The sequence below is a fragment of the Gopherus flavomarginatus genome, chromosome 1 (assembly GCF_025201925.1).
Source record: "Gopherus flavomarginatus isolate rGopFla2 chromosome 1, rGopFla2.mat.asm, whole genome shotgun sequence".
NCBI classification, from domain to species: domain Eukaryota; kingdom Metazoa; phylum Chordata; order Testudines; family Testudinidae; genus Gopherus; species Gopherus flavomarginatus.
The window spans coordinates 139488408-139502218 of NC_066617.1; the positions used below are offsets into that span (position 1 = coordinate 139488408).

General features: G+C 43.9%; 1 protein-coding gene across 1 annotated transcript in view; it reads left to right on the forward strand.

Moving 5' to 3' along the window:
• The first annotated feature begins 13198 nt into the window (after positions 1 to 13198).
• Positions 13199 to 13811, forward strand: part of ANO2 (anoctamin 2) — a 307459-nt gene continuing 306846 nt past the window's right edge. Inside the window, exon 1 of the mRNA XM_050965225.1 lies at positions 13199 to 13280. Within this exon, the coding sequence (XP_050821182.1) occupies positions 13251 to 13280 (30 nt within the window). The 5' untranslated portion in view covers positions 13199 to 13250. The remainder of the gene's footprint in view (positions 13281 to 13811) is intronic.

Sequence of the window (13811 nt, forward strand, 5' to 3'; positions counted from 1 at the left end):
CCTCACCCAGAGGGTATGCAAAATCAGGCTAGTAAATCTAACACAAAGAGATTTTCCTCCTGACTTCTTCCTCCCACCAATTCCCTGGTGAGCTGCAGACTCAATTCCCTGGAGTCCCCACTAAAGAAAAACTCCAACAGGTCTTAAAAAGAAAGCTTTATATAAAAAGAAAGAAAAGGACATAAAAATGGTCTCTCTGTATTAAGGTGACAAATACAGGGTCATTTGCTTAAAAGAGAAAAATGAATAAACGGCCTTATCCAAAAAGAATACAATTTAACACATTCCAGCAACTACACACATGTAAATACAAAAGAAAACAATATAAACCTTATTGTCTTACTATCTTGTACTTACAACTTGGAAACAGAGATTAGAAAGCCAGGAGACAGAAAAATCACTCTCATAGCCGAGAGGGTACAGACACAAGACAAAGAACTCACACACAAACTTCCCTCCACTCAGATTTGAAAAAGTCTTGTTTCCTGATTGGTCCTCTGGTCAGGTGTTTCAGGTTACTGGTATTACCCCTTTACAGGTAAAAGAACATTAACCCTTAGCTATCTGTTTATGACAGCCTCCCGCAGCTCTCAGTGGCAGTGGTTTGCTGTTCCCGGCCAATGGAAGCTGCAGGAAGCGGCGCAGGCCGCAGGTTGCCCACTGCTGCTTTAAAGCAAGCCCTAGGTGAAAAGGGCAGAATTTCTGTGAAAGATGAATTGTTGCTTTAAAAGATTCCTGAAGAGAAAAATCTTCATGTTGGTTTTTGCAAGCAGTTTGCTGCAACTGAGGGGTGTGGAAGTGATTTGACTGAGTTAACTCAGGGTGAATCATTGTATAGAGAAACAGTTTGTTTCAGTTCCTAACTGCCAGAGTCTTTCTGAGGTGTATAGATCAACTGACCTCGCTTTGGAAAGATCCGGTGTGGATAGGTTTAAGAAGGTTTCAGATGAAATGAAAATTGTCACGGAATGTAAACAGCCTGTTTCAATTATAATAAATATGTATATGATACACACTGATAAAAGTGGCTGTGTTTGGTCAGCCTGTTGGGGAGACTATGTTGGAACATGAATGTCTCCATGCTAATTCTTTGGGTAAACAGTCTGTGGTGACTCTCAGGTACTGAGGAAACTGGGTTACTGGTTTTTCAAAGCAGAACAGCCTTATGACTGAACCCACAAAGATGCAGGGAAGCAGGACCGGTGCAACCATTTAGGCGAACTAGGCGGTTGCCTAGGGCGCCAAGATTTGAGGGTGCCAAAAAGCGGTGCCCCCCAAAAAAATTTTAAATGATTGCAGCTGCTGCTGCTGGAGAGGTAGTCTGAGCTGCCTGCAGCAGCAGCTGCCTACAGCCAGCAGCCCAGGGCGCCCTTGGGGTCAGAGTGCCGCTGCGGCAGCCCGGCAGCCCAGGGCGCCCCCGGGGTCAGGGCGCCGCCGCGGCAGCCCAGCAGCCCAGGGCGCCCCCCAGGTCAGGGAGCTGCTGTGGCAGCCCAGGGCGCCCCCAGGGTCGGGGCGCTGCCGCGTCAGCGCGGCAGCCCGGGTGCCCCCGGGGTCGGGGAGCCACCGTGGCAGCCTGGCGGCCCAGGGCGCCCCCGGGGTCGGGGCGCCGCCGCGGCAGCCCAAAGGTTCGGGCTGACAGCGGCTGTGCCTACCCAGGGGAATCCCTGGGCTGCAGGCAGAGGCTCAGAATCCCTCTCCCTCCCAGAGCAGGGGCTCTAGCCTCTGCAATTTTTCTCGTTGCTGGCAGCAGCGCCGGCAGCTGGGCAGAGCTGCTCAGTTCTGCTTAGGGCACGTGGCAGGGGCCCTGTGACAGCGGCGCAACACCAGGGCTTCGCTTCTGGAGGAAAGCGGCGGCTGCCCCCTGGCTCAGCCTCCACATCAGCCCCAGTGAGGGGCACGGAGAAGAAAAGAGCCTCAGTAGAGGTCTGGTGGAGTGGAGGAAGAAAGAGGACCCCAACACTCATGCATTGGGCAAGGTAAGCAAGTGCCTCCCCACAGGTCGGCCTCAGGTGCCTGTGCTCCTGCCCCCTTGGTCCTTGGCTGGTCCCTGCTCCTGCTCCCCTTGTGCCTGGACGTCTGGAGAGAACAGCAGCCTGCAGAGCTGAGCTGCCCCAGTGCCCCCAGGCACCTCCCTGACCCCATCCCTCCCACAGCCCTGACCCCCAGCTTCGAGCCTAGTCCTTCTGAGCTGGAAACCCCCTGACTCCATCCCCCCAACAGCCCTGACTCCCAGCTCTGAGCCCAGTCCCTCTGAGCTTTACACCCCCCTGACCCTATCTCCCCACATCCCTGAGCCCAGCCCCTGTGAACTGGGCCCCCTGAAACTAGAGCCCAGCTCCCCACCCAGCCGTGGGCAACAACAGCACCCCCCCCAGGCAACGATAGCCCATTGGTACCAACTATCACAATCACCCAGCAACTGCCCATTATGTAATTGCAAATGTATACATACCATTACAGCTTTTAATGTTTTTAAATAATGTATTTAGTTTATTTTCAAATTACTGCAAATTAATTTTTGAATGTATTTCACTAGTTATTTTTTACATTTCCTAATACATGTTACTACAGTATTGCAAATGTTTTATGGAAGGGGCCCCCGATTTTGCTTTGCCCAAGGCCCCCTGAGTCCTCTGGGCGGCCCTGTCTGAGTTTTAAGCCCTGCTGCTGTGTTTTGCCTGCAACAGGCAGGCCTAAGCCTGTGAGTGACCCCCACAGCAGCTGCCTGAAGAAGTGCTTGGGGGAATCATGCAGAAGGAGCGTGATATTTGTTTGAGTTCGCTCCTCATGGAGGCTGTGCTCCACTTGGTGCAGGACAGCAGTCTGAGCAGGACTCTAGGCCCAGCACCTTGCCTCAGTTTGTAGATTTGTAGTGCACCCATCACCGGGCTCAGTCTGGCACCGCTACCCCTCACCAGTGCCCAAGAAGCAGTCAAAAAAGTTGGATGGACTGGTTAGGTTAGTTGTCATGCTGTTGCTTGGCCAGTGTAGAGACCACTGAATGCATAGTAATCCTCTATGATGTTCTGTCCTGAGCAAAATTGGCATGTTATGAGGTAGTGCCTGTGAGGGACAGGTGTCTGTTTATGTATCCAGCCATCATGTCTTAGGTCTTCTTGGGGGGGAGCTTTTCCATCCTGCTTTCATTGGTGACATCTGTGATGCTCTGGTAGACATCTATGAAGACAATACTCTGACAGGATCATCTGGCAATACATCACAAGTTGATGCAAAGGCTCTTACAAAAGCCATTTCTAGTTTCAAGTTTCTTGTTTCTCTTGTTTTGTGGTATGACATATTGTTTGAGATCAACATAACTAGCAAACAACTTCAGGCAAAAGAATTTGATATATGTGATGCCATTAATCAACTTGGAGAAACCAAGAAGTTTTTTGTGGGCCGCAGAAGTGACACAGCCTTTGAGAAAACATTGGTAGATGCAGGTGAACTTGCGGAGGAGTTGGATGTACCGGCACTTTTTGAACCAGATCCAATCCGTATTAGAAAGAAGAGGAAGCAGTTCACATATGAAGCAGATGACGAACCTATTTATGATCCGAAAGAAAAATTCAAAGTAAACTTTTACTTTGCAGTCATTGACACAGCAATACATTTGGTTGAAGAAAGATTCACATTGATGCAGCAAATTAGTTCAGTATTTGGCTTCATATATGATGTTTACAGTTTGCAAAATAAAACACCAAAGCAAATTATGGAACATTGCTTGATTTTGGAGAAAGCTTTGCAACATGGTGAATCCAAGGATATTGATGCCTTTGACCTGTGCAATGAATTGCAAGCTATTGCAAGACGAGTCCAAAGGAGTTCACCACCGCAAGATGTATTGAACTTCATATGGGAAAATAAGCTGACAGATAGTGTCCCTAACACAGTTATTGCTCTTCGCATCCTCTTGACTCTCCCAGTTTCTGTGGCCAGTGGTGAGCGAAGCTTCTTGAAGCTCAAGTTGATAAAAACGTATATGCGAACATCAATGTTGCAACAAAGACTTGTTGGGCTATCTACCTTGTCAATAGAACATGACATTGCTCACAGCATTGACTTGGAGGAACTTGTTTCTAAATTTGCTAAACTTAAAGCGTGGAAACATAAATTCTAAATTATAACATGTTACTCTATGACCGTGTATTGTGTATAATGTATGTGATTTTTTTGTGGGGGGGGGCGCAAGATGGAAGTTTCGCCTAGGGCGCAAAATATCCTTGCACCGGCCCTGCAGGGAAGAGCAGGCAACTCTCACTCTTAGACACTTTTTGGATTTGTTTGGTATCTCTTTAAAACAGAGTCCAAGTCCAGTCTCCAAGCTGCTGCTGGTGGATTCACAAACTGGCATGCACAACAGTGTCTGTGTAGATGTTTACAGCACAGAGGGACTGCAGTTCGTGAACACACCTTGCCAGCAAAGGAATTCTTGTAAGCAGAAAGGTTCAGTTTTCAACCTTCTAGAAAAAAGGGGGTGGGCGAGAATGAGTGCCCAGTCTTGAAACTGGTAACAAATGAGAATTTGAAAGTTAGTGTCTGGGTTGTTACAATCTACCTGGCTAACAAGAGAAGGGGAAGATCTGCCCCATAGCTAGTAGCACTGAGAACACACCTGGCCACCCAAGGGATTTAGTAAGACAAAAGACATAATATGACCAAGATACTTACAATTACTGATTGTAACAAATTTAGTATTACTGTTAAGGTTTAGCCTTTTAATGTATTTGATTTTTATGTCAATCCTGATAAAAATGTATAATGTGCCTAATCTTTTGGAAAAATCCTTAAACATGTTAAGAGGATACATGAGAACACACTTTATGTTAAAAGGCCTTGTGATACTGAAATTTCACACTGAATGTCTATGAATAGTCTTGAAGATTTTCTCAGCAGAAAAGACAGTCCAGACCTAGAGTGCTGTATGGAAAAGGGAAACTGAGGCACGCGACCATATTGTTTTCATGGCTAAATGCCAAGATTCCTACACTACGGAGAATATTAATATCTACATTGACTTGATGTTAATTGGATTCCAAACATTTGCCAGAGCTTGTATGAATAAATTAGCTTTTTTCATTAGCTCTTGGCAAGATCACATGAAACGTACAAGAATTATGTTGCAAGATCAGCTCCAATACACTATTGGTCTAACCAAGTTTTACCTTGGGTTTGTAAAGGGATTCAACAATATTATTAAACATAATTTTGATAAACCATTTCTGTTATACACTAATACTTCTAATATTGGGTTAGAAGCTGTAGTAATACAAAACCAAGAATGGGAAGTTCCCATGATGCATTCAGTACTGTCTAGTACACCACTTCCTGCATTAGATTTGCATTGGGGGTGTGGTGATATCTAATTTAAAATATAACCATATAGATAATTGTTGCAATCACTGTTATATATTTGCAGCAAATTTTGTACAAAAGTTGTCAAGTGAGGTGTCTATGAAAAGGTTCTGATTTGCTGGTTATGATGATGCTATCTGTATGCATGTATCATTTCTGTATGTGAAGTAATAGTATTGACTTTATACCTGTATTTCAAATGTTTGCTCCTGGGATACTTCCCACAAGGTAGCTTGCCAGCACATCTTGAAAGGACTATTTAAATTAAGTGTCTCATCAAGAAACACTTGATTGACAGTGGACTATGGGAGATGCCCATCTACAGTGAATGGACTGTCATGTAAATATGCTGTCTGGAGTGTAGGTAATGGCTTCCTGCAATGACTGACTGAAATTGAGCATGAACATGTGACTTGCCCATGTACCTCCAAACACCATCTTGTTGCTGTAATTTTCCACAGTAAGAACAGTGGGATGCTCTCCACATGGCAAAAGCTATAAAAGGCCCTGGAAACACCTCCACTTTGTCTTCAGTTATGTTTCTTTCCTCTGGAGGAACTTTGCTACAAACTGAAGCTCTGAACAAAGGACTGAATGATCCATCAAAGCTGTGGATGAACTCCAGAGACTTGGCTTTATCCAGCAGTTTATTCCATCACTGCTACAAGCCTGAACCAAGAACTTTGCATGTACTGTATGTATTTGATTCTTTTAACCAACTTTTTCTTTTTCTTTGAATAAGCCTTATAGATACTAAAGGATTGGCATCAGCATGATTTTTGGGTAAATTCTAAGTTATATATTGACCTGGGTGTGTGGCTGGTCCTTTGGGATCGGAAGAATATTTCATTTGATGAGACTAGTTGTAAAAGAACACTCTTCTCTGAATCCAGTGTTTTTGGTCGTGATATACAAACTGGAATGTCTGAGAAAAGTCTTTGTTTTCTTGTTAGCCAATGTGGTGAAACAAAAGTTTACTTTTGTTACTGGTTTGGTATATCCTATGGGGGATTAGCCACCAGCCTTGAGCTGTATCTGCCCTATTTCTCAGCAGTTTATTCTGAATTTGGCATCCTCGGTAATGACCCTCTGAGTCGTAGTTACACTTGGATCACTCCCTTTAAAAGGTCCTCAGATCAATGATCTATTGTGTCAACAAAGATCATGTACATTCACTGGGATGGTCAGATTCTGATCTCAGAGATGGGAAGCACACTATGTACCTCCCAAATTGTATTGTGACCATGGGCTGCAGGTAATGAAGACTGGGAGAGGCTAAGCCTCCTGGAACCTCTGGGGCTGCAGTGGAGTTCAGAGCTCCTCTGGGCGGCCTGGGCTCAGGGGCTCCTCCGGACTGCTCTGGGAGCCAGCAGGCTGGCAGGGGCTTGGGCCTGCGCCAGTGAGCTGGCCAGTGAGAGATGGAAAGGTGATGTGGGGGCAGAGCCTTGGGAAGAAGAGGAGGGGCAAGGAACTAGCCTTCCCAGGTGAGGAATGCATGCACTGCCCATGGTTCTGGCCCTTTTCCGCAGACACAGTGATGCATGGTGTGCAGTGTACCACTGAAACTAGCCTCTGATTTAACTCAGTGTTCTTAATTTTTTCAACTAGTTTCTGTGTAAATGCAATAGATGCTCATAACCAGGGCTTAAATTCTCATAGAGTATGTACTAGATTCCCTGCTAATGATATAAAAACTCTAGGGGAGTTGAAAATATTTACCAGAGCTCCACTCTGGACAGCTCTGGCTGAATTGAAGTCCTGCTCATAACCCACCGAAGTAGATGAAGTCTGATGTACAAGACAAATGCCACCCCCCTTTTCCCTACACAAGCAAATTGACAATCTCCCCCATGCATACACCCTATTCTTGTGATTGTCAGGCATACTACATGGCCAGCATTGAAAGTAGGAGGGACAAGTTTGGCTGATGTAGAAAAATATAAAAATATAAGAGAGGATTGGGGCCAAAAAGCACACACATATAACATATAGTTGCAACATGGATATCTGTAGCATAAGCAGGTGTAATTGCAAATCCAACTAACTCACTCCATTCTCATATCTAATTGGAGCATGGCAATGGCTAACAGGTTTACCATCTAACATGTCTAAGTGGCAGATGCTTCTAATGTGCTTATGCAGTCCGCTCTGGATGCTCAGCTACATCTCATGAGGTGGTGCCTTCAACCAGATTTAGGCCACCGTTCTGAATGTTGCTAGAAAGAGGAATAGGTGGAAATCAATGGAAACAAGCTGGTTTGTCTGTGTGCTAAATACAGCACAATTTACAAGGTGTTAATTGACCCCTTTGCTAGCGGTTTCATGTTGGCAAGCCAAACTGCAAGGATCCCATATAGTTGATGTAAGGATCAATAGTTGTTCAAAATTTAATTCAAAGAATTTGCCTAGTTAAGGACACTGTTGCATGCATGATCCTTCATCATGCATGCAGTCCTTCCATTTTTACCAGTGTGGGCAGGTTTCTCATGTATTATGCTTCTGCCAAGTATTTTCTAAATTCATTGCACACCTAGGCCTATATACAGATGGTGCAGTATGTATTTGGGACCAAATTATCTTCCCTGCACAATGCCTGAATAAGTGAGCATTGTTCAGGGGGATTCTAAAGTGGGTGGACTGAATGCTTCTCACTCAGGCTATGGTGTGTCCATGGAGCTACTGCAGGTGCTGGCTATTCAAGGTTACAGACCAAGTCCAGAAGCCTACATCTCAGCTAAACAGTCCCACAACCTGAGCGTACGTCAGTTGGTGCGGGCCAACAGCGGGTTTTTAATTGCCGTGTACACAGACCCTCAGTGAATCCTGATTTCTAGTGTGTTTGTCAGCAGCTCTTTGCAAGGATTTGAAATTGATCTAGTTTCATTAGACACACAGATCACACGCTGTGTTTCTGTTCCTGGATAATCTCTGGTCTGAGAATCAGGTTTCTAGTTTGAATTTAGAATTCACTTTCAGACATTGTTCTCAAACACACACACACACACACACACACACACACACACACACAATTAAAATGTTCTGCTATGATCATTCCTGCCAGTAATCTCTTCCTCTAGAATGTTTGCAGATTGTGAATACTAAGAGCAAGAGGCTCTCAAGGCCCATTGGACAGAATGGAGGCAGGAGGCCTTGAACGACGCCTCCATAGAGGCACTGCACAACCATAGGCAGATGCAATTTAATGTCAAACTGATTCAAAACAAAACTTTTGGATTCAGTTGAACACATTGAGGTGTTTTTTATTTTAATTGAACCAACCCTCAATTAAATATTTTGTTTCGATTTTTCTGACAGAAAATCATCTATTTTTTTTTTCTGGTCACAATCAACATTTTCTGGAAGACAATTTTGATTTTTGCAGTAACTGCATTTTCCATGTTAAAAAAAAATCATTTTGACTGAAAAATCCCAACCACCTCTAGTGCTCACCATTGTGAGCCCAGGATTCACTGTGTACCCGATAAAGAGTGTGAGCATGGTGAAAGTGAACTTGGTTTATAGTTATTGAAAATGTTCTGCAGTGTTTGACCCAGGCTCAGCTAAAAGAGTTGGAAAACTCAAGGCTTATAATTGCCTGTGTTATGGTCTTGTGAGATATCCAAGGCTTACAATGAGACTATTGGGAGAAATACCATATGCGGCCTCTGGGACTGAAACTTCCAGTTATTAATTATTTTCCTTGAAATTTCCCTCATGGCCTCATGTGCTTCATTAAAGGAAACCAAGTGAGAGTCGTCTTGAGTGTGCAAGGAAAGCTGGTGGGTGAGAACTATGATGTCATTTAAGTTCTGCTGACTTCCATTTGATGCTTTCTTTTACTAGCGAAGATTAGATTAATCAAGATCTTTTCTTTTTAAACCCTTCCATCTCAGGCATTTTACTAGTTGCCCTTTTACATTATAGTCACAGGTAGATAAAGCCAGCCTTTGGAGAGGACATACAAGAGATGCAATGGCAAATTCTGTCTCCATTTCTGTGCCTATAGAGCTACTGCAGGTGCTGGCTACTCACCTTGAGATGCTACTACTAGTACCTTATGTCTACACTGCAATTAAAAGCCCTCTACTGGCCCATGCCAGCTGACTTAGGTTTGCAGGGCTCAGGCTGTGGGGCTGTTTAATTGCAGTGTATGTGTTTGGGCTTGGACTTCAGCCTGAGCTCTGGGACCCTCCCACCTTGCAGGGAGCAGGTGTAGATGATTCCACCACCATCCTGTCCCTGCAACAAGCAGAAGGATCTGCTTTCAGGACATAGATACAAAAGAAAAAGGGGAGATACACCCACCACCGGTGATCTCCACAAGGGGAAGATGAAAACCATTATGGGACTCCTGTATTTTCCTAAACAGGAGGGTAAGGAAAAGAAGGACAACTCTTCTCCCAGAGCTTTTCAGTGGGGAAAAGTCATTCCTGAGAACCATTCCATTGCATTCCCTCTTGAGCTTGGAAATGCCAGTGCTGCTGTCACCTGTTCTCATTCCTCTATTGAAGGGAGAGTGCTGCAATACCATGATGCTTCCTAGAATAGGGCACAAGAACGTACTGTAGATGCAGTGACTCCCTGGGGTTGTGAGAGAGGCTCCTCTTTGGCTTCTCCAGTGTGGCTTCAAGATGGCAGTAGCTCCTTGCATCTTTCCCCCAGGGGAAGGTGTAACCCATGTCCATTCAATGTGATGCTCTATTGCCCTCCAGTGGTGACTGAGCCACATAGGTTGATGACCCCACTACTGCCTTGGCTATTGTATCTTGGTCTTATTTCAGGTGGTAGAGACTCATGCTTTAAGAACCAGAAGTCCAAAGTTCAACTGCTTCTCCCAGTGGCTCACCCATGGGTATTGTATTATGTGTGGTGGCCCATATGGTGATTTGAGCTGAGGGGATCAACTTTCATCTGTGGTCTAACCACTATTAGAGTGGGACAGAACACTCAGTATGGGTTACATAGTCTGGAACCCTCAAAATACTTCACCATTACTCTATTTTTCTGTACTGTCACTGGAGTGTGATTTAATTTGTTTTTCTTATTTGTAACTAAGCACTCTTTTTGTACAAAACACTCATAGCTGTACATCGCTCTGTACCATATACACACATTTATCTAAGTTTGTAGGGGGAAAGTGTGTTATATTGTTGTTGGCTTGTTTGTCTGTAATTAGAAACTATGTCAATATAAGAGATGGGCCACGGTCGTGATGTCCAAATCCCAGACTGTTAATCTTAGGCTAGGGTTAATGGCTTGGTTTAAAGACCCATTCAACTTATGTTTGGAATTTAACAATGCCAGAACCTCTCATGAGATTTCAGTTCAAAATGTGGAAGTTTGGGGAGATCAGCCATTAGTCTTAGATTACTGCCGTCTTCATCCTCACTAGATTTTGGCCGCCTCAAACTGGATCTGAACTATCAGCCCTTTCAAGTCAGGATAAAAGATGGAACCAAACCAGGATGAGCAGGATTGGATCCATTGATCTGAACCTAACGTCTCTTGAAATTCAAAATTCAGGTTTTGAGGTTTCTGATTTGGCCCATCTTTGTTGCATGGAAAAACCAGAGTAAATGTTGTTATTGTATTTTCAACCTTGGCTTTTGTATTTCTTGACTTTGGAGTGTTCAGATAAGCAGCCTTTGTATTACATAATGGTAGTTGTCCTAATACTATTTAATACTTTGAATCAACTTCCATCTGAGGATGTGAAAGCATTTCACTAACATTAATTAATTTAATCCCAAGAATCTTCTGAGGTTAGTAACTTTCCCCATTTTGCAGATGGAGGAAACTGAGGCACAAAAATTACATCTGCTTGCCAAAGCTGGGGCCATGAATTATTTACAGAGTTTGGAGCAGAGCATAGACCTTCTAAAGTCTAGTCCTGTGCTTCAACCAGTAGATTAAAATATTTCTGAACACTCAAGGACAGAAATATGTTTATCAAATATATTTGGTTTCAGTGCAGCTAAGGTATGCAAATTGAAAAATGTTTGTTTATTCAGCAGGTCGCACACAAATATCTAGCATTTCATTTTGTGTGTGGTCTTTTTTTTTATGCTCATCTCTATACACTCAAGTTCTATGCACGCTGACAGAAAGTTCCTATGACCCGCACTGACTCAGTCATTTACAGACATGGTTGCAGAAAAAGATGATGTACGGACTTTTGACAATTTTATCTTTGACCCTCAGATATTCCTTTAACGCCTTCTCATCCTACCCAAAATGGAGAGCAAAGATCAGAATCCATTGGGAGCTCTTCTTCAACTTACAACAACAAATACCTCACAGTTCCTCAGACCCGGCCTTCTGTGCATTTTGGCAGAATCAATGGGGCTTTTGAGCCATCTGGCCGCATGGAGACTCTCAACAATTCTGTAAGTAGGATTATTATAATCATTGGCTTATTCCTCTAGTGCTTTTGATGGAGGTGGAGGTGGGGTGATGGGGAGAAAGAGAGGGGGAGCATCAAATGTTCCTTCTATATATAATTTACAATGTGGCTTTACTGTGAAAAGTAACTAGGCAAAAATGCCACTACCTTACTCAACAGATCTGCTTCCTCTGCCTATTCTGAGGTACAGCTACTGACTTCAGCCATTATATTACATTTCACTCCTGTTGGTCTGGCAGAGCCAACACAGGTCAGAGAGAGGGAGCTGGATTCTGTTCCCTCTTGTGCACCATCAGCAGAGTTGTTTACTGATGTCCATCAGTTACACCTGTGCAAGCCCATTGAAGGTCATATGCACAGGTGTCACTGAGGGCAGAATCCGAAGATAGTGGAGTTATACAGCTGCAGTCTTGGATGCAGAACCTTTATTACATGGGAGAAGGAAAGAATCCATCTTGACTTGTAGAGCCTAGGATACGTTTGCTGGCCTTGTAGTTAGAACCCTCACCACCATATCCCCTGATCGATTTACCTTATAAATTTTATGCCATTGTTCAGAAATCATTAAGAAATATGGAACCCAAGACAATATTTTTAGACTCGGTTTTCTAAGTAAAACAGCATGTTGCACCTATGAGACACTGATTTCTACAATGAGAGAGAGAGAATAGGGTGACCAGATAGCAAGTGTGAAAAATTGGGATGGGGTGAGGGGTAATAGGAGTCCATATTAAAAAAAGCCCCAAATATCGGGACTTCTGGTCACCCTAAGAGAGAATGGGCAGAATGAGCGAGGTTGTGGGCAGCATATATAGCCATTTAAAGTTCTTTCTGTTCCAATTTTGCAAATTGAATCTTGTTACTAACAGTTTTATCTGCTTATTTTGTTTTCATTTCTAATAAATTCTTTGATTGCAAAAACTCTTACAGGTTCAGGAAAGCACTGCAAACTAAGGAGCTGATCCTGTTCTCATTGAAATCTGTGGGAATTTTGCCACTGACTTTAGGGCTTGGTTTTAATACACTGCTGTGGCAAAATCTTTGCCTTGTGTGAGCCACAGAAAGAGAGAGAGAGAGAAGGGTATCTGCAATCTGATCAGTCCCATTCTCTGTACAGGTGCAGCAGCAGCATCCCTTTGATGTTGCTATGGTGACCTCTCAGGTGGCAGCTGCTGGGATGAGGCACCTGGGTACCTACAGATGATAAACAGGAAAACACCCTCAGCAACTCATCTGCCCAACCCTTCCTCATTCCCTTTCCTTCTGGCCTCTGTGTGCATCTCTTATTACTACACACACCCACGTATAAAGAGGAAGAGGGGGATAATACTTGAAGATTATCTTCTCTACTGCCAGCTAATGGATTTCCCTGGATTGCTGTCGGTGCCAGCAACCAGGGGATGGTGACATCATTACCTGTGGAGTGTATTGCATGAAATTCTCTGGAAGGGAGGCTGGTAATCTGAGGTTTGGCATTTTCATTGTGGCAGAGATGGATCCAGAGAGTCCGCAGGGACTGCCCGTGAGTACAACGTGAAAAGGATTCAGACCATAGAATAGGAACATGTTATGAAATGCTGTCTCCAAAGTATTTTTAATGTGTGTGTAAATCTAGGTGTAAAGAGTATATGTATAATGTGTATGTGTAGCATGTGTATGGTGTGCAAAGTGGGAAGCCTTGAGGCAGTCTGATCTGTGCATGGAGGGGTTGTATGCAGAGGGACCAGGAATCTATAAAAGCGTATGGAGGTTGATAGCAGTTTTGTGTGAAGCCAGGAGGCAAAGCTTAGCTGAGGGAGAGGTGAACATGGGAGATGTCAGGATAAAATTCATATCAATCTGCATAGTTATCCATATGAATAACTATCAGTGTTGATGCACATTAAAAACCTGTGAAAGAAAGGAAATACAAAGTTAAACCATTCAATGCCTTATCTACACTACAGTCATCAGTTCCTCTTCCCACTCTCAGATACCTCCCTCCACCACCCATGTATCTTGACCCCAATCCCAAACAACCAACATGTAAACTTAAATTTGGCCACGTTATTTG